Source organism: Lichenostomus cassidix, chromosome 8 (genome assembly GCF_008360975.1).
Source record: "Lichenostomus cassidix isolate B80296 chromosome 8, HeHo_3.0, whole genome shotgun sequence".
In the NCBI taxonomy this organism is placed as follows: Eukaryota; Metazoa; Chordata; class Aves; order Passeriformes; family Meliphagidae; genus Lichenostomus; species Lichenostomus cassidix.
The window spans coordinates 18,958,909-18,981,092 of NC_139489.1; the positions used below are offsets into that span (position 1 = coordinate 18,958,909).

At 35.9% G+C, this 22,184-nt stretch overlaps 1 protein-coding gene across 6 annotated transcripts in view; it reads right to left on the bottom strand.

The window, feature by feature from the left end:
- The window catches only part of COL11A1 (collagen type XI alpha 1 chain), a 157,735-nt gene that overhangs the window by 70,565 nt on the left and 64,986 nt on the right, over positions 1–22,184 (bottom strand). For 2 of the 6 annotated variants that reach the window (XM_085068224.1, XM_085068220.1), the window contains 13 exons: positions 14,603–14,719; positions 14,179–14,331; positions 13,898–13,993; positions 11,496–11,741; positions 8,837–8,899; positions 8,237–8,278; positions 7,819–7,881; positions 6,159–6,233; positions 4,799–4,882; positions 4,576–4,632; positions 2,093–2,146; positions 608–661; positions 451–504 (listed from right to left, as the gene is read on the bottom strand). In XM_085068224.1, the coding sequence (XP_084924350.1) occupies positions 451–504; positions 608–661; positions 2,093–2,146; positions 4,576–4,632; positions 4,799–4,882; positions 6,159–6,233; positions 7,819–7,881; positions 8,237–8,278; positions 8,837–8,899; positions 11,496–11,741; positions 13,898–13,993; positions 14,179–14,331; positions 14,603–14,719 (1,158 nt within the window). The remainder of the gene's footprint in view (positions 1–450; positions 505–607; positions 662–2,092; positions 2,147–4,575; positions 4,633–4,798; positions 4,883–6,158; positions 6,234–7,818; positions 7,882–8,236; positions 8,279–8,836; positions 8,900–11,495; positions 11,742–13,897; positions 13,994–14,178; positions 14,332–14,602; positions 14,720–22,184) is intronic. The other 4 variants (XM_085068221.1, XM_085068223.1, XM_085068222.1 and 1 more) reach the window with 4 other exon arrangements.

Below are 22,184 nucleotides of genomic sequence, written 5' to 3' on the forward strand. Positions count from 1 at the left end.
GAGCATATAGATCAAACTCACATGATTTATTTCTATACATTTTAGCAAGACAAGATGCCCCAGCTTTTTCACCGTGCTGCAGTTATGGTATTTATAAAAAGAGTATTCACATTGAAATGAAAAGCTTGATTCTAGCTGCAATTTGCAATTCCAAAACTGACTTTACTACTACTGATACTCTGCAACTAGAAACTGACTCAGAGAGAGAGAAATCATGCCCCAAGAATCAAATTTATTCAAGATCAGACTGCTAGGAATTACCATTAATTACCATATTTTAAATGGATGATTCATTCTCAGCTTTTGCATCTGACCCAGCTACCTGAAACCTCAGTATTTTCACTTGAGAGAAGAATTTTGGGTTGTCCTGGATGAAACTGTGGTACCTATATAAAATTTGTCTAGCTAGTTCTAGACTGAAATAAAGCCTCTGGTCTCATTATTATTTACCTTTGCACCAGGTTCTCCTGGCATTCCTCTGGCACCATCAGCTCCAGGACGTCCCTACAAAAACCCAAAAGGGCAAACATTTGAAAATGCAATGAATCAATTAATATTTAAATACATTTAAACTACCCAGAGCAGAACTGATCTATATGCTACCTACCCTTTTGCCAGCTTTTCCACTTGGACCGGGGGCACCTTGGACACCTCGAGGACCCTGAATTTAAAAAGGGTAATTAGAATCACATTCTTGTCAGCAAAAAGCTAGTTAAAAACCTCACCTCAATAACAAGATCAGATTTTTCTATACACAAAGTTGCATTTTTTTCCCTAGGAGATGGATTCTGGTTCCCAGATTCCCATTAGTTAAAAGTACAGGGGCATCCAAACTGGCCTTACCACTACCAATTTTAACACCAGTTTTCATGAGTTCACATGATACATGGCATAAGTCATCCTTTTAACATGTAAGTTCTTACATTCTTTTCATGGCTTTAAAGATCTCAGTCCTGTAGTTTGAAAAACCTTCTCCCTCTCATGCCAAAATTATTTTAGTCCCATTATAATTATTTAATGAAAACTAAATGTGCTTTTTTCAGATCCCTAAGTCATACACAAACATGAGTTGTGCTGGTTTGCATCTCACATGCTGTGTTAGCTTTACACAATATGGGTTTAACTAGAGAGAGACCACGTTGCCCCAGACTGAAAAAACTCATTCCACTTTTCAAACATTTGTAGCTTTCACTGATGACTACACACTGATGACTGTGGGTGTGACACTGCAAATTTTCTCATCCCCCATCCAAAGGCATCTTCAGGTGAAGAAAAGCAATGGTAAGGACAAACCATCCAAAAATATTGTGTAGGAAAACAAAAACTAATAAAACTATAAGTAAGCAAGCTGAAAGACTGACCAGCTGTTCAGAATGCTTTTTTCTTTTTCTTTTCTTATTGTTTCATTTTTCTACTGCAAGTATCCATGGGCAGTTTTAACACAGGCATTCAGTAATTTATTAAATCCATGATACCACTTGAGATCTGGCAAAATCATTGTTCCAGACACTTCTATCATGATTTCTTTCACAATCTCCTTATTGTTTATAGGTTTAAGCAGAAAGATTTCCATGTGTTTCAGTGCTCTTTGACATCACTGCAGAGAAGTTTATATAATAGTAAGCTGAGAAGCAAAACATGCTCTGATTCTTTAAGACTTATTCCTGCTATGTCACATCTTTCTTGAAAATAGCCTATTTAATTACCAGCTAAATTCAACCTCCCTCACCTTATGAGATCTAGTAAGTTTAGAGCCCATGGTCATCCAGCTGCAGACTAACATATCATTATAGAACAGAGAAAAGAGCCTGAAGTGACAATATTAAAACAGGTTTTCAAGTGATGACACTCTACATGTGATAATTGCTCTTTGTTATACATTGTTACTTTCATATTTCAGAATGAATAATCAAGCTATTGTTTTCAACTACGATTTTAATATTGATCAAGTTATTGAATTTATAAGATAGTGTTTTGAAGAACATTTTTCTTCAATTGCATGCAGGAAGCATATAGTTGATTGATTTCTTCTAATTGATATGAATACACTTTCTTCAAACACGCCCAAACATAACGGGGAATATTATTGTACCTGGGGACCTGGTTCACCACATTCACCCTTAGCACCTGCTGCTCCAGGTCCACCCTTGATGAAAAAAAACAACATATATTGCTTAAATACACAAAAGCATCTTTAAATTAATAAGTTACTTTCTATTTCTATACATGAATTACAGGGAGAAATAACAAATAGTCCTCTATTCATCAGGAGGTGGGAATTTACCATTTGTATCTACAGATAAACCTTGATATAGCATTGTCTAAACACTGGGCAGAAACATTTCTCTTACCAAAGCAAACTCCCATGGATTTGAATGCAATCAAACTCTTTGTTCTATATTAATATTTTAGAGCTAAGTATGAGCACAGTAAGAATATAAGTAGTGCAATCAGAAGTGAATCCATTGTAGGGAATAAGAGATGAAAGCCACCTCTTTTTTACCTTTATTTCTGTGTTGTACAGAAAATAACAGTCTTAGAGTTCAATCCAAAGATCACTGTAGTCAATGAAAAATACCCTGTCTACTCTTGTAATGAACTTCAGTGATGTTTTAATCAAATTCTTTGTGCATCTGGCCCTGAAGAAGTGGAGAGTCTATGTAACTACATCTCTTTATTATTCTGAAATGAAGAGTAAATTTGAATCATAAACAGATCTAAAACATATATTCATCCAGGGTAAAATACTGTACATGGAGTCAGTGGCAGAACTAGTGAATGTAAGTTAGTGGTCACACAAAACCAGACGAAACAAACCAAAAAATCTTGGTGTGCACACATAGAATACAGTCTCAGGAAAAGAACATAAATGAGTTTGTTATTATGTGCAAAAGAATTTTTGCATTTTTGTCCTTTGAAACAGGTTGTGACCCAATGTATGTATTTAATATGAAGCAAATGCTGCAGTCCTTTGAAAATTGATAATCCTCCTGCATTAAATGCATTAATCCTTCTGCATTACTGCATTATTGGAAGAAAGAAGTAATCTAATGGCTTGGCTTAGAGCTGCATCTCACACCTTGGAGTGGAAAGATCCCCACTGACCTTGCAGGTATTGATTCAAGTCCTAAGCAAACTGAAAATCAGATCCTAAACTGGTACTGGCAGTGGAGAGAAGATTGGTTTTGGTAAGTGGTGGCGCTCTCTTTGGGTTTCTCTGATGTAAGCTCTGCTTTTAATTAATATAACTGATTACATTTAATATCTTTAGGCAGACATAAATTTTTTATGCTACATTAATTAAGCATGTGAACACCAGACACAACTGATGCTAGACTGGGGCTTTGACACAGCTATGTTTAAGATTTTTAGTAACTAATAAGTTACTAATGTATCTTATAGGCTATAAATAAATTTAACAAAATACAATTCATAGAAAGAGTAAAAGCTCCATTTTTTTCATTCTTAAAATAAGCTGGTCAGAAAAACAATTTACAGACCAAGAATCTTGCTTTTGGAACTGAAGGCAAAAAATTGTTTCTAGATCAAAGAGTTGGATTTCTAGAGCCTCCTGGTGGTTTAGAAGCAAAACAGCTATTAATAGAATTAATTTGTTGAGCTTTGCATACAGGAAGTCATGAAGGCTTTTAAAACACAAAAGCATGAATATGAAGCCAGGTTATACCTCTGCTAAAGGTATACAACCCACTGTCAATATCACAATGTCTTTACAAGGTACCCCTTGCTTGCAGCAGTTCCATAGTTTTGTCTGTACAGACTGAATGTTATCCTGCAGGTCACTTGAATTAAATACCCTGCCAGAAATAGTGCATGAGTTTGTTAAATAGACCAAATAGATCCGACTCTTTGTAAGTATTGCATACCTAACTGTGATGAATCAGGAGTCTGTGAGCCAGATTCTCTGCTTGGTAGCAACTATTTACTTTGGAACAATTACTCTAGAAAAGAATTGCTCTCGTACAGATTTGCTTAAAAATAAAAGTGCACACACTCCATATAAATATTAAGATTTTTTAACATCCACAGGGCCATTTCCAGATCATTTGGTGCTAGCAGTTGTGTTAAATTCAGGACTAAAATAAAAAAGTATAATCCTTTTGGAAATCTGTGTCTCTTAATTGCTTATAGGAATGTTACTTAAAAACTTTTCAGATTCAGCTTAAATATTGAGCAAAGGTAATTCTGCACACTCTTGCTCTAGCATTTTTTTCTGTAGAGTTTCATAGTTATTACAAGAAATTGTATTAGTAGTATTACAGAGATGATTGACTGTAGAGGCATATTTAATTATTTATGTAAAACTATTCACTAGTTTTGTAAGTCCACCAGTGTGCTCCATCTGAACACCACAAAATCTACAATAAAAACTCATTTAGTATTCAGGTTGCATTGCAGACCTTGAATAAGAATACAAATGATAGCTTTCATTATATAATATTAATTTCAAATAAGTAAAAAATAAGTAGAAAGAGAGAGGTGTAGGCAAGGCCAGAGTGAGATCTATGGGCTGCATTACCGTGTTTTTAAACCTGTGCCCCTGTTTTGTCTACATACCACAGGACCTGGTCTTCCAGTGAGTCCCATAGGACCAGGTGGACCTCTCATAGCAATCTGAGAAAACAAACATACCAAGAAATAGGTATCAAGAAAAAGCTGCCAGCCTGCATACATATTCTATACTAACATAGTTTTAAAATGTATTAACAAATAGCTCCCATCTTTGACTTCACATCCTGCAGGATATAAAACAAATCAGGTTTTGGCTCCTTGTGCTCACCCGAGCTTGCTGAAGAATAGCTTGTGCTTGAGCTTCCTGAGCTGAGATTGTTGGGCCCTTCTCACCATCTCCACCAAAGCGGAACTGCAAAAATCAAAACAAGAAAAGGATTTAGGATCTATCAAATCTAAATAATACTTGTTACTCGCTGCAATGGTGCAAACCACTTCAAAGACACAAAGGTCACAGTCCTTAGTCATTCCACTAACTTCAGAAGATGGCTGCATAGAGGCAACTGGATCCAACATGAGTATTAAGCCATTGGTACTAGTTTACAGCTGATGTCTGTGTATTTTGTGAGCAAATATTTTCCTGATTTCATAGGATTTTGGTTTCCATTTGTTTCTTTAATTGTTTTTTAAGAGGCCAAAAGAGACTTTAATTGCCTGCAAAACTTCAGTAAAAATATAAACCAAAATGAATTAATTCTCTGTACATTGGTGGCTACCCACAGGAAAAATGAAATTTAAGGCAGATGCAAATTTGAAAAAAGTTCATTATCTAAAATAAAACAGTTTTGTGCAATTTCTGAAAATTTCAAAATAAATTACAGAATAAAATTTAAGTACTCATTCCTATGCTCCTGGACTGTTACCACTCATGAAACTGCTGGCAGAAGCTTTGCAATGTTGCAGAAATGCTAGGCTGCAGCCAGAAGCACAGCTTTCCAAAGGTATTGCACAGGCACACTAAGTGTCAGGGCATGTATCTTGCACTGCCCACAGCAGTTTGCCTATGCCCGGAGCTGACACGGACCTTTTGCATCCATACACACACTTCGCTTAAGAATAATGAATTCTAAGCACACAGTACTTTTTGTACCCCAACGCTGCAAGATACTTTAACAGCTTTGGGCTTGTTCCTCCACCTGCTAAAACAGATGGTGTTTTGCTTTGACTCCAGTGGGAACAGAGCTGGCTATGTGCATATATTTCTATTCAAAGGATGCACTGACTCTTCAAAGAGGACACTACAGTCTGATTTTAAGCATGGAATACTTAAAACTCTCAACGAAACTTGAAAGCACACTCGCCTGTTGGGAGTACAGACCCTCTGTATAAAAGCAAACTGGTTGTTTAGAACATATAGTAGTAAAACATAGTTACTGTTAAAAATATAAGGAGGTTTTCAGTGTCTGCAATTCATTCATGTAGGTTCCAGTCTGGCAGCCATGCAGGAGCTAAAGCATATGTTTTGTTGGAGGGAAAAAAAGGCACCATATATATGAATTTCAAATGCTTACACCATAAAAGAAACAGTATCATTCTCTCATTCCACAGTTAAAATTAGATTTAAAAAGAGAATACCTTTACATTTCTTCAATTTTTTGCAGGCTGCTTACCCTGTAACCATAACTTACCGGCAACATTAACATGGTGCCTGGGGGACCTGCTAAACCATCAGCACCAGGAAGACCAGGGCGACCAGGTGGACCCTAAGAGAACAAAGAGATGAGAGAAGAAGGATGAGAACAAAAAGGTAGTTATGTAAGATAAACCTTTTGAGTCACTTACTTAAATGTACACTTATAGAATGGATTGTGTTGGAAAAGACTTTAAAGATCTAGTTTCAACCTCCCTGCCACGGGCAGGGACACTTTCACCAGACCAGGTTTCTCAGAGCTCCATCCAATCCCACCTTGAACATTTCCAGGGATAGTGCAGCCATCTGGGCAACCTGTTTACAGGGTCTCACCACTGTCACCATAAGGAATTTTTTCCCAATATCTAATCTAAACCTGCTCTCTTTCAGTTTAAAAACCTTCCCCTTGTCCTATCACTATGTGCTGCTGTAAAATGTCTCTCTTCACCTCTCTTGCAGCCTTCCCCCACAGCTCAATCTGTCTTCATAGAAGAGGCATACTAGAGTGGTAGAGGGGGAAAACCACCTCCCTTAGCTTGCTGGTCACGCTTCTTTCATGCAGCCAAGGACACGGTTGGCTGCAAGTCTATGTTACTGGGTCATGTCAAGCTTCTTGTCCACCAACACCCCCAAGTCCTTCTCTGCAGGGCTGCTCTCAATCCATTCTCCTCCCAGACTAATTGCTGCAATTATATATTTGTGTCGTGTCTGGTCCATGACAGGCACATGACGTGCTTAGTCAAGAATTTCCTTATGATGAATTCAGTAAGCAGCCAGTTACAAAACTAAGTACTCTCAGTAGTTATTCCATTACAATGTGCTAAAATCCCCACTTAATAAGTTCAAATTCTGCAATACTTAGTTAATCTACAGGACAGAAATATGAAAGAAGTGTGGATGCTGACTTACTAGCAAGATAAAGCATTGTTGGGATCTTAATATTATCTCATTACACAGTGAAGTGATAGCATCTTCTCAACATCTTGTATATATAAATACAGCATGAACATGCTGGATTCATCAATAAACTATCACTCATAAAACACAGAAAGTCTTTTAGTATACTTAGAAAGTATTTGTATTTTCATCAAATAAATATATTTAGGCTGTTTTAAAATTGTGCTGGTCGTGACAGTAAGAAAAAGCTTATGAGAACATGAAGACTAGAATAATGCTTAAATTTTAGCTATTTTCATGACTGGATAGGTTTCTCAAGCCCTATATTGTTTAATATGGCCAATTAATTCTTGCAAGATCATCTACATATTATCCATCAGTAATATTCCCATGTGTTTTGCTACTGCAAAGCTTGTTTTTCTCTATATTTGTATATAATATAGCTGAGGCCATACTGATATTTTTTTAAAAACTGTTTCAAATCCATATGAAATGTTTGTATCGATTCCTTTAGTATATTTCAAAACACATCAAAACAGAAAAATATAAAGAAATTGAAACTTAAATGTCTTGTATTTCCAGCACATATTTCTACCGCTAAGAAAATGTTTGTCCAGATTCTCAGCTGAATGAATCAGCCTCAGTGCCACTGAAGTTTCTAACCTAAGTGGACACATTTCAGATCAGGATCTAACTCACTCCTGTAGCAACTAGTGCAAGATACCCCATGTATTCATGGGATAATTTGTTTGTTGACTTACCCTTTCACCAGGGTCACCTGGAGGACCAACAGGACCTTGTAGACCTGGGGGACCTGTAAGACCCTAGAAAAAATGAATGACATAATTACACTGAATGCTTGCAGACTTTTAAACTATTTTTTCTCTGGAAAGTTAAGATGAGAACATATTTGGATAAAATAATTTATAAGGCAGAATATTTTTTTTCTTACGAAGATTTATAGTCAACATTCAAAACTTGGATTTTCATGTGCCCCCAGCTTGAAGCATGCTGTCACTGAAAATACTAGAGACAATCCTTTTCTATTCCCTTCTAAAAGTGCTAAGTCTGATATACATTTGGGAACTATAAGATGACCAATATTGTGTCAACTCATGAATATAAAAGCACAATGGATAAATCAGATGAAATAAAGGAAATTGTGATTAATCTACTTACAGCAGGTCCTCTTGGTCCCGGTGGTCCTTCAATGAGCATACCCTAGGGGTGCATGAAACACAACATTAAATCTATCGTGTTTTGCAGAAAAATACAAAAACCCTTTTTAACTGAACTACTAAAGTTAATGTTTCTTAGTGTTCATATAAACTTTCCCAGGAATCTTCTCTCTGCAGTTACTAGAATGAGAATCTGAATCATTGTGTGGTGTTCAAAGTGAGGAAGACTTCCTTGTCCTTGCTGAAAGTTGCAGTGACAGTGTTACCTGTGCCTAAGATGAAAGCTATCTGGGTAGACCTGTCCCAAATGTAGTTACTAGCTGGTTGAAAATCAGATCAATGTTCTATTTTACTCTGCACAAGAAGATTCTCCTTTTTCTTGGAACATGTCGTTAGTCCTTCATGTAACCAAAGGAGTAGCTGGAACAGCCCACTGCCTGTAATCACTGTACACCACCCACATTACAGGGACCGTTTCAGAGATCATGGATCATGTGGATGCTGTCATCCTATCATGAACAACCTCGTTTGATAATGATGTATTAACAGTGTATATATGTTGTACAACGCTACAGAAAAACTCCCTGACATCTGTACTTACAGGTTCAATCACAGCTGGTTCTCCCTTTTGGCCTTTTTCTCCATAAGCCCCATGTCCTGTCACCTGGCCAGTAAAAACAACCCCGAAAATGAAAATAAGTAGAAGGTCTAAGGACCTGGTACAATAAAGAACTGCAGTAACCCGTAACTGAAAGCTAAAGCTGGAATTGGTCTGTGCTATAAAAAATACATCACAGCTACAAACCATATAAATCAAACAAATTTAATACATGAGAAATGGAAAATACAAAAACTGTATGTATACTTTTCCAATTATTGGATATTGTCAATTTGTACTTTTTGAATGAGATGCACATCCCATGAGTGTGTATCCCATGCTTTACATTAGGACTTTGGAGTTAGAATCTAAATTTCCATGTGCAAGTCACAACATTGTGTCTTTACTTATTTGATTGGAAATATTCTTGGCAATTAACAATGATTCTTCATGGCTTTATGAATAAGCCACCTAAGGTAAGATAGAAAGAAAGATCCCTTGGCCCACTATGAAGAGTACCTATCAAGGCTCCTAATTTCATTCCTTAGACATCAACAACATGTAAAGTCATCTGAGAAGAGTCTGTGATTTCATGGCATAAATGAGAAAGGTGCTAAGTGGCACTGTGAACACTACACAGTATTTCATGGATAACCAATTATGCCTCCTTGCTACATGAATTAGCATCAACTGCCAAACTCTTTGAGGACCAGCTCTCAAGGAAGTTTTGGGTTCAGGATTAAGATAACAGAAATACCAAAAAAAATAAGTCCATAACACATATAAATAGAAGAAACAGACAGATTCAAGATTCAAAGAAAAAGAAACTGACTTTTTTCAATGAGTTAATGTATTTTTCTTCAGAAGTCCCTATCTTGATTGCTAACATATCCCCTAGAAATTAAATTAAGTTTTGACCAGTTTAAAATTTGAAATGCTTTTTTAAAATTTTAGTAGAGTGGTTCAACATTTATTTTAAAGTAGCTAGGGATTTGACAATGGTAAGGATAATGTTACAGTATTTCAATACGAAATATTTCAGAATGGAAAAACAGAGACATAGATTCATGGACTGTACATTTTGCATTGATTTATAAAGGCACAAATCTCACTAGTAATGATGTTCATAAACCCATTGATAGTTCATAAAAATAAAGTAGCAAGAGGTATAGACAATCAGGTTTTATTAGATTAACATAAATTACTTGTAAAAAAATGACATCAGGATCTCTGTCTTTGGAAATATTTCCCCTTTTGAAAGTTCCCAGATACTGAGTACTTTCCATCCTGCCTTTTTTATCAAAGGTAGAACTTCAGTTATTCTAAATATATACACATGTCAAAGGAAAATTATATATCTCTGGTTCAGCAGATGAGAACCGTAACAAAGCTTGCACAGACCAGAGCCTGTGTTCTAATTCAAGATTCCTGACTCCTTCAGCTTTGTATCAAGGCATTTTACGTTGAAATTTACACCAGGGGATAGAGTCTACACAGTCATTGGCTTATTGCAGGCACAAATGGTGCCTCATGGGCTCCTTGCTTCACAGAGAATCTGACCTTTTCTGTGTCATTCTGCCACTGTGTCCCCATCTGGGCTAGAAGGAAAAGAGTACACTTGTATCACATTGCACAGATAAGCATCATTAAAAAATACAATGACCCCAACAGGGTTTAGAAAGGAGCGGTAAATGAAATACAGAGGTATGGGTTTCAAGGTTGGCAGAGAAAAGCAACCTCACAGCATTTGCTGTTATTTCTTGGATCCTTTGTAAAGTGAAATTTTGACTTTTTGAGGAGAAAATAAAGCTAAGACTGAGCAAATAGTCTGACAAAACAAAATCCTCTTTTTCTACTATATTCAGGGTCTTCCTAATTAAAAAATCCAAATGGGATTTTTTTTCCTTCCAGTCTTAGTCATATTTAGTTTTCTTTGCAGCTTCCTCAGCTGGTAAACTGGTAAACAAGGATCTTGGCAAAGCTAAAGAAAAGTTAAAGCCTTGCTGTTTAGCCTGTGATTAAGTCAGAGGGAAAGAGAGCTATAAAACTCAGCAAGAAGGGCATGATTCACAGGATCCACCATGTCATACTATCTTTCTTTCATATACTGAGCTGTTAAATCACTTCTGCAAGACTATAAACCTGTCAGAATTGACTAATCTTATTTTCATGAAAGAGTTCAGACCTTAACCTTCTCACTCATGAATTTTCTTCTTGGAAAGCAGCAAAATCCATAGGATTCTAGACACTTATATGCATTTGAACTTCTTAAGGTAATAATATAAAAATATTAATTATGGCACTTGCACCTGCATTAGAATTTACATTTTTTCCAGCTTTAGCTTTAGTTTAAAAATATTTTTAAAACCATACATTTTATCATTTGCTTTTTGAATTCCCCCTTTTCTCTCCTTTTCCTCCCCTCTTCAGCCCTCCCTTACTCCCTTCAGCAAACGAGACAAAAATCTTATAATTATTAAACAGAAGAAGTTCACAATTACTGAAACAAGAGGATGGCCTTGATCCAAAGCCTATTAAAAATGAGAATATATCTAGTACGTACAAGGAGCACTGTATCAGGGTCTATGCATTTCTGAGACTGTATAATTATAAAAGAATTGCTAAATTAAATTAATCTGCATTATGCCTCCAGTCAACTTACGCTTGTTTCTGTGATATCGGTCTCTGCAGGAACACCTGGACCAAACTCCTCATTAGTGGAATCAGTTGGTTTCTCTTCATATTCTTTATATTCATAAAAATCATATTCTCCTAAATCTCCATCTACCAGCAGATCAGATTCACTGAGGTCTACTCCTCTGCTTCCATATTCAGTTGCCTCAGTTTTTTTATCATAATCCTCTCCAGTTATGTATTCTTCAGCAAATACTTCTTCAACAGGATTTTGCTATTCGTATCAGTAGCAAAGATTTGGGAATAGGAGGAATATGTAGGTTACTGTTAGTAAAGCAATGTAAGCATATGTTGATCCACCATGATGACTTGTCAAAAGAAGAAAGAACAGTAGAACTACAGCATATTGTCTTTTAATTAGAGTCTGAAGGAATGGAAGTTCAGCCTTTCAGAGTAATTAAAAGATCTTTGTATAAGTAGTACAAAGAAGTAATGTTTTCATACGCTTTGGGTTTTTATTTCCAAAACCACTGAATTCAATATATCCAGTATTATGTGTACTGCTTGCGTAATGTTGCTTTAGTGCCAAATATAGCTGAATTTCGTTGCTTGGTTTCACTCTTACAAGCATTCATGAATGAACATATGCAATGAGCAGTGAATAAGTTCAGATCTTTTTACAATAGCAATGTGGAGGAAGTGCAAGCATCACTTTAGTTAAGCCCAGCCTTTTTCATTCTTTTCTCTCTATAAATACCAATGCTGAGCTAAACTTCTTTTCTCTCTTTAATGATTTTGAAGTTTATTTATCAGTAAAAGTCATGAGTCATGCGTGCCATAGTAATTTACATATTTATTGCCTGAGTCAGAGTTCCACGAGTAAAATTCAGACTAATTTTAATATTTCATCTTAAAGTATGTAAGCTGTCAAACCAAGCAAACAACTTAAAAACACTAAAGCAGTTTAAAAGAATGCTATATTTGAGATGTACAAAACTGTTTTTGAAATAAAGGAGGATTGCTTTATTCGATTACAGAAGTCTTTTGACAGGATAATTTTGAAAGAAATTGAAGTCCATATATTGCTAATATAAAATGATATTCTAAATGATCAGACAATATGAAGTAGTATGATCTTGACAATATTCAGAAGCTAATCAACATCCAGTGTAATTAAAAAATCTTGATCTAATAGCGATATTGAAATACATTGCAGTTAAAATAGAAGGCTAGATTCTGATTTAACAATTGCCTAATTCCATTAGTTACTAGTGAATAACTTTCACCTTATAGCTAGAATAAACACAGATCTGAACCAATTCTAAGCCAAATTTTACTTTTATGAAGAGCTGCTCTCACCAAGGAGAGCATTTAGCACTTTGATTCTACCTCATTACATCTTCTATTGTAAATCTCAGAATTGCCCAGGAAATAAATTATTTAGATACACACTGGTTGGTCAACTTGAGAGATGCAAACATGAGGTTGAACACAAGAATGCTTTACAGTAAAATGAGTAAAACATACCTTAATTCACCTTCACCTTTCAAGATACAGAGGATAAAAACCATAAAACAAATGGGGACTTTTTTCTCTTTTCAGATATTCGGGGGAACGGGAGAGGGGGAGTTTTGTACATCTTTTAAGCACCAATCTTAATTTTGAAAGAAAAAGGTAAAAGAAGAATGAAAACAATGTTTCTTACAATCAGCCATAATTTTTCTAACACTAGCATTAATTAATATGCAAACATATTAATCAATGCTGGTTTAGGTGCAGTAATTTTAACAAAGTAGGGTTTAGACTTGTTATTGCAGCTTTCTAGAAATGTGTTTTCTAACATAAGTCAAAATAATAATTTTATCTTTCTTGACAGTTCAAAATAGAATGTTGCTTTTGAATAGAACAAGTGAAAATCAAATAATTTGATTTTGTTAGCTAAAGAACTGTGAAAAAGAAATGATGGTTTCTGACTCAACTCCCATATGCTGCTATGGTGGCAGCCAGTCTTTGTCTTGTGTTAGGCTCGTTTTATGCTGCACCTTAAGAATTACAGGAAAAATTAGAGACTCCACTACCTATTAGATCAGGAGGACTATGTGTAATATCTAACCTAGTTTATGCTAGACATAGCTCCATTCCCATCCACAGTGAAAGCAACAACACTACATTCCCACACCATATATCACTGAATTATTTCCTGAATCATGAACTCTGCAGACTGAAGATTCAGCAGATCTCTATAGAATTAATGGGAGTTCTGCCCAAGAAAATAGCAGTTTTTGATATTGTCTGAGAAAGCATAAAATCACATTAAGTGCTCTTAGAGTTTGTATCCATTACATAGAAATCTATCCTTTTAAAATGCATTTGTACTTTTTTAATCCCCAACACCAGTGGGACAAGTACTTTCTTGAGAGTCCTTATTACCTCATTTGCTTCAGTAGTTCGGGAGGGAGCTTCTGTCTGGGGCCCATAGTCATTTTCAGCTATGTTATAATCTTGAAATCCATCAATAACATTGGCCTAGTATTAAAAAAAAAAGTACATTATTAAAAAAATGCTGTATGAAAAATTCAAGAGGTATCACTTTTATTCAGGTTATGCTATTAACCAGATGTATTCATCTAGTGGGGTTAGGTAAATTTTTTCTTATTATCAGAGATCTTCCAGTCTTGGTCTGGGAAAGATCTTGATTATTTCTTGGCTACCTTTACCCCTAGTTTGCCTGTTGTTGCTGCTTGATAAGTTTTCTTCTTCTTGGATGTATATTTTTCAGATTTTTTTGTTGTGGCCTTTTGAGGTTTGTCCTTTGAGCTAGCGGCCACTGTCCTCTTCTTCTTTTTGACCATGGCTTTCTTTTTCTGCAAACGTTATGAAAGATGGAATGGAAAAACATAAATAAAATGAAAAGAAAATTGAGAAAGGGTGAATGAAAGAAGGGTAACCAAATGTGAGATGAATGCTGTCAGCCGTGAGACCTTCCATCTCTAACTGAAAGCAAGGGTTACAGCTACAAAGTAAAGAAATGAGTGAGAAGAAAACATTGAGCTCATATACAGAAGACACAAATTGACAAACCATGTGGTAGGGGACAGCTGGACACCACACAACAAACAGATCAGATTCTGTTACCTCTGTTTGTGCTACTGTCTCTTCGAACAGTGGGAGTCCCTCTGTTATAGAATCACTTTCTTTATAATCTGCATCCCCATACTCATAGTCATATTCGATAAAATCTTCTGGTGTGTACTACATTGCAAATGGAAAAATATCAGGCATGCCCATGTTAGTGGTAGCAAACTAGATTAGCAATACTGGATAGTATCTTAACCTTTATTTAGGAATAAAATTCAACAAAATTAAGGCAGCATGAACAATTCAATAAAATTATTCATTTGGGGGAAAACCCTCACAATTTCTTACTTTGTTAAAAGCAGAGTAAAAAAGTAGTAAAAATGTAAGTAGTAATGCCAGGCAAAAACCTTTCTTTTATTGGACTGCAAAGAAGAATCAAATGTAATTTTGATTAGTGGGAGCACCAATACATCTTTGTAAAACCATATATTCACATAATCTTTAAATTTCAAATAATGCCTCTTTTACCTGTATTTTTTTCAGGTGACCAGAAGAGCAGAGATGCCAATATCTGACATGAACAGAGTAAATCATTTCAGATACAGGAATGAGGCCACAGCTCACAAGTAATCATGGCTATCTTCCTCTTGTTTGATGTTGAGTTTGAAAACCAGGGCTGCTCCATGGTATAAATTTCCTGAGTAAATGCCTCACTGCTGTAATTTCATTTCAGATTCAGCTTCTGTAAATTGCTCCAGAGGTCTGTTTCTCTAATTTTCATAAAATCAAGATCTGGTACACATAAGTTTTACAGGAGAAAGTAGCTTTAGAATTGGCTTGTGTGGTGTTGTGAGGATGATCTAGGGAGCCAGGAAATGAGCTGCATTCTTGGCTGTGCGAAGATACTGATCTCCACACTACGTGCACCAAGTACAACTCATCACAGCTGAGAAAAAAGGACAGCTTTAAACTATCTTACCACTCCTATCATGCATGAAGCTACTAGAACTGGTTGATCTGGTAAATTAAAGCAGTCTCCTAGTTGCTACCAGTTCTCTTTATGTGACCAGGGAGCCAAGAGAAGGTGGAATTGTGGCCAGAGTCTGGACAAGTGTTTGCTTTCCCTTGTTTAGGAAGAAATAGTCTAATGTGCCTCATGGGAACTAGTCACTCCTGAAACCTCCTCTCTCCTGTTACAAGTCAGCATCATTGTCTGTAAAATGAAGACAATATCTGCTTGTTTCAATAGATTGATGACAGAATTAGTACATTGCACTTCCAAATGAGTCTGAGGATTCACAGAATTCATCATTATCAGAAAGAGATGGACATTTTAGAAGAAATTACAAACAAGAATAACATAGATCTCCATATTCCAAATGATATTCTAACATGTGACCAAAACATTGTTTCCTGACCAAAACTGTTTCCTCTGGCAGTGATTTTTGATACAAGACTTTTACTTATGATTCTAATGCACAGAAGTTGATTTCCTCAGAAAGTATAGGATTAACACTGAAAGGCCCTTAATCACTTAACAATCCTTTTACATAAGCTTCTATTACTTCACTCCTGAGACTTCTCAGTCTTGCTATGATCAACAGCTTTTCTTAAAAAGAAGATACAGATTTTTTTTCAGAAGTCAGATGCTTTTTGCTTGATTGTCCTTTTGATTATTTCTACCCATGCACATATAAACTGGTTAGTCATGAGATTTGTTGAACATATAAAAAGGATGCAACATACTTTTGGTACTTCTTCAAAACTAAATTTCACATTAATAAGAGTACTTCAAACTACATTTAAATAACAAAATACCATTTTAGGTGGAAAACATCATCTTCTTAAAGTATATAGACACTTTATATCTGCCTCATATAATGTAAGCAACACTTTGATTTCATCAGTGGTATATTTTTCATTACTAAAAAAAGCTGACACTATTTATACTTTTGAAAACCAGAAGCATTTTAGACTTAAGCAACATGGGATTATTCTCTCCCTGTTCAGCGAATTAAGATTCATTCCTAACCCTAGTGAAGTCAATGAAACATGTTTGACCTATAACTGGTGTTGTTCAAGGTCCTCACATGCAGCAATGATACATTTACAGATCTTTCGATGTATAAAAGCATGTTTTCTAGCTTGTGCAGTTCTGGAAAGGCAACTCAATACAGCTTGTCTCTAAAGAAGTGGGCCATTGCCACCCAAAAAAGAAAACACAGCAACAAGCTTCTAGGAGACCATAAGCGGCCACAAAAAGGAAGTAAAGGAAGAACCACATGGATAAAACCAGAATTTTTGAAATAGTACAGAATAGCAACATTGTATATAGTACAGAATCAACACTGCAGTACTTCTTTGGAAATTATAAAAATGTCTGCAAGTGATTTACTACTCTCCTTTCAAGAAGTCCAAGCAAACTAGGTTTGTCTTTTGAAAAAAAAAAAATTCAGTGGAATATATCCTGCTAAATTCAGTCATTCCACTCTAACTGTGGTAACCAATTACATACTTTTAAATGCTTCCTCAGCCAAACAGCATGAATCAAATACTTTGCTATGAATTTTTTATTGCTACCCAAACAAAAGACACTACCTATGTTAAATACTATCAAATACCTTAAGAGGTAAGTGGAGCAACATTTTTGAGAGAACTACCATGTCGTTAGCCAGATTTAAGTTTAAATAAGCTGCTAGGAGTTTTTTTCAGTAACTTATAGAGACATAGACACCTTTTTAGTAAGCATTTCAGACCTATTCTGAAACTGGAAGCATTCATGCCAGCAGTCACTTTGACAAGTTGACAATTAAAATATAATTCTGTGTTGCTCAGTATTATAACTGTTTCACAAATCACAGTAGTATAGATTAATCAAGGTAAACTGAATGGCTGTGCTGAATTAAGCCAACCATATGGCTAATAAAATTGCAACAGTGGGTTACAAGTAGTTTTTCACAGGCCATAAACTAAACAGAAATGCAGATTGGGAAAAAAAAAAGAAAGGAAAAATATCTGTGCCAAGTATGTTATTATGAAAAAATAAAGTAGTGAATAAGCTGATATTTATGCTAAGAGTCCTAGTTCAAAAAGTCAGACATTTATGAATGAGAATTAGAAAACCAACAAAAAGAAACTAGTATGAGGACAGATCTATTACATAATGTGTAATCACACAGAAAATATCTTTGCGTACTGTGCTTCACTAATTTCTGTTAAAGAAAATGAAACTTTTTTTATATGCAAAATGTGATCACAAAAACAATGGTATATGTTGGTTGCACTGAAATGAAGGTACAGAGACTGAAAGAACAGGGATGGATGAGAAGTGGAGAATGACAGTTTCCATGATGGAATCAGATTATTGCCAAGCAGGTGAGGATCTTCCACTTTAAGAGCACAGCATCAGAGGGGTATTATGAAAATTCTTGAATATACATGCTAGGACATGTGACCACTATGCCAAAACCGTATTCAAGTAGTTTCAAAATTGCAGTACTTTGTTGTCCCGCTGATACAAGGAGAAGAAGTGAAAATATGTAATAGACCTAAACTTTCCACAAAATAAACCCTATTCTTAGCAGTCCTTCCTTTCCCAACACTTCCTTCTGAAAAACCAGCAATCCTCATCTTTCACACCAGCCAAGAAACAGAGAATATGTCTTGTATTGAGCTCCACGGGTCCTGCTGCAAATAGTTAAACATAGATGCAAAATCTTCCAGGTGTATTTCCTGAGGCACAATCTGTCCAGATGGAGGAATGCATCTCGACATCTCTAACTAGTGTAAAGAGGTACTTTAGAAATATAATTTACTCACAGTATGATTTTATTAACTCAACCTGATGAAGGCTATTCCCTATTTCTAATAGGAGACAACAGGACAAGTGAAGGACTGGTCAGTTAAATGAAAACTAAATTTACAAACACAAGGGACAGATTTAATGGTTTTAGTGACCTGCTGTGAAGCTAGCAATTGATACTTACCCTGCCATTAAGAGTTAAGGCTGCACGTGTGGCACATATCCCTTCTTTTTCTGGCACTACACAACCAGAAGGTCACCTTCATCAGGTGACCAGAGACAGGGCTATGATCCACTCAGTTTGACCTCAGCAAACCTTGAGAAAAGTTCCTTTACATTTTGGATATGCCAAACCCAGGCGCTGCTATTAGCTCACAGACGTTGGGGACTTCACAGAAATCTATCATAGTTGCACTACTAGTCAAAGGAAAAATAATAAGTAGACTCTTGAATATATAGGAGAAAGTATCTAGAACTTCAAAATAAGTAATAGGTTAAACTTGGCAAGGGATTTCAGCTAAGAGACGTCAGGTAACATATTTCAGATGGGATGCAATTTTCTTCCTCTTGGTTTTCTTTCTTCTCTTGTAAGACCACCAATAGTTACTAAACGGCCATTCTTGTAATGAGTATTGCATATGACTCTTTTCTTACAAATGAAAGGAAGAATAAAACCTGCTGCTTTTTGATGGGACAAAATGTTTCCATTATGACCTCATGCTTTCTTTACCGGAGTGATTATATTACACTACCAGATCATCATGCAATTCCAATTAAAGAGATGAACTGTTTTCTTCATCAGATGAATTTTAGAAGCAGAGGATCAGCAGCATGCAAGGCCTCTTTGAACTGGGAAATAACTTAAATATTCTGAAGGAAACCTTACTTTGGAAACTGATTCTTCTGCTATCTGTAGTCTAAACACTTAAACTCCAATTCCAAAATGTAGATTTTAGCATTTTTTGCTTTACATTTCCAAATTAAAATAATTAATAATATTAATCCTAAACCAAAGAACAGTCATGAGCTCAATTTTTCCATTTCCTAAAGATTATGCTAAATCATCTACATGCTAAAGAGGCAAAGATGACTTTGAAATATTCTAGGCGCACTAACATTTTACAAAATGCAATAAAATAAAGGACGCCAAGCAAAATGAGTGTTTTAAAAGTCAGCTGCAATAATATAAATAAATAATTGGTAGAAGAAGCCAATCTTAGGGCAGAAGGAAAGTTAAAAGATTTAAAGAATGGCATCTTCTACCATATAGTCCTCATATTGTTCATAAAAGCAATACAAGCAAGGACATAAAAGGAGATAAGAATATTATCTTCAGTTTCCAAAGACATCCTGTTTCAAAAGGAGAATAAGACCCCTAAGGTTCTTTATTATGTGACTCTCTTAAATAAAAAGTCTGTATGTCTATGCAAACAAAAAGAGAGCTAGGAATGTCACTATTTTTAATATCTGCTAAATTAGCTAACTGCAGTTCTAAAGGCAACAATAAAGATAAAATTAAGCATAAAAATAATAATCTTTCTGATTTTTTCAGAAAACTAATGTTTCTGATTAGTCAAATACCTGAAAGGGCACTAAATCACCATGCTTTAAAAGGACACTTGAAGCCTCCAAGTCAACATATTTGGGAGCCATTTGCACTTTTAATTTACCAAATTTATTTCATTAAAGGAAAACATTTCATGTCTTCAAATAATCCATTAGTTTGGGCTAGATCCAAAATAAATGAAACCTAGTTCCTCTGGGGAGTCATCTCTTCAGCAGAAGTCAGACTGTGTGATTCACTGGGTTAGAGAACAATCTTCCAAGAAAAGATTTGAAAGCCTGGTAGCTGGATCCTTTGAAAACTAGACCTGATGATACTCCAGCAAATATACTGCCCAACATCAAGGATGATGAAGACTGGCTAGGTCTGTCACTGCTCTAATTTCTGTGAGCTCGCCAAGCATATGAGATGGGGCTAGAAAGGAATTCAATACACTTCCATTTATAGTAAGAAGGGGTTTGAAAACAAGACAGAGGCCAGACTGTTCACAAGGTATTTTTAGGAAAAGCATAGGTGTGTAGCTTTAAGAAAAGCAATGCTGATAGTTTTAAAATAAAATTTCATACCCATATGGGATCCTTAACACCTAGTGATACATTCTGGATGAATAAACCCAAAGATTCCTGAACTTCTAGGCAACACCTTTTTGTGTAGTGTCTACTGCTGGGTTTATCACTGTGACCTTGACAAGCTACAGAGATTCATACCTGGCCATTCACAAGTAAGAACAAGGAAGACTGATGCACACTTCAGTCAAAACCTGCCTTGAAGATGGAAATAAATGATAATAAATAACAGAGTAAAGTGTGCGGATATTACTATTAATCTATTGCTTTCCCATTTTCACACTGAATGACACTTAGGTCTGATGAACAAATCCCAGAGGAACAGAAGCATTCTGTGTAGGGAGAACTCTGACTTGCATCTTTTCCAACAGCTCAGCCTGAACTGCTCACACAGAGCCCACAGTCCTGGCCAGTGGCCAAATGCAACAGATTCTGCAGAGCCTGAACGCAAAAGGTAGTCAGAGGTTGCCCAGTTAAATAAACCTTGTTTAGACATATACCACAGTCACTTGGATCCAGAAAGGGACTGATTTAATTAAAATGGAAGTGTCAAGACACATCAGGTCTAAAACTTGTATCTTGAAAGCCTCAGGTTATTCGTATCTAACCCCTTATAGGAAGGGGTAAGTGAGGATGCAGGAGTTGACATTGCTGAGGGAGAAAAATGGCATGGGGGATCAGGACAGTCCACCTGGGTAAGCCTGCAGACAAGGGTAGAATTTAAGATATGTGCTCCCTTTCTAGGCTGACTAGGCTTATGTCTTTACTCACAGCTTGCTATTTTTGTGAATCCCATTGTGAGACGCTTGATTCTTCCTGAACTTTATTTAGGGTACACTTAGCATTTAATTCAGGGATGAAGAGATCCTGTAAGTAAAAAGTAGGGATTGAAATCCTCTCATTTAGGTCACCCAAACTACAGTTTGAATGAGGTGTTATGGTAAAAAGAAAATGCAACAAGAAAAAAGAAATCTCAATGCAGCACTTAAAGTATCATTATTAAAGACAATTTAATTATCAATCGGTGTCCAGAAAATTTATATATGAGCGCACAGTCAAGGTCCTAAGGCCCTGAGACAAACTCAAACATTTTAGAAAGCAAATATTTGATTCCTGATGTTGCAGTGATGCGACATATATTCTCAGGTTCATTTAATGGAAACTCACCACAGAATATTCCATCATTTTCCCCATTTTATGATTGGTAATTATTTTTAATCTAGATGAAGTCATAAGACCCTTCCTGCAACAAACACATAAACAATTCCACCAGCTGAACTGGAAAAAGGGCATAGGGTGCAAGTAAATTCAGAAAATGACTCATTTAAATCAGCACTGCTATTGAAAGAAAAGCCCCCAAACCTAAAATGCTGCATATTTGATTATTTGCTCCTTTGCAGACAAAAGCACTGCCTAGAGCAATAAGGATTACATTTAGATAAACAAAGTACTTACACCCTCAAACCAATATCTTTTTACCTAAATTTTTCTTGCTAGATACCTCTTTAGTGGTCTAAAAATAATCCAACTTTTCAGAGTGAATGACTTCCTAGGCAGTGAACTTGCCAGGAGACTACAAAAGTGTGCAATGTCAAGAGAAATCCTATTCATCATCCTAAATGCAACCTCACAAACATAATCTTCTATTTTACTGATGAAAAGTCAACCACTTCCTTTGGGTTTTGCAATCAGTGCTGGAAACACACA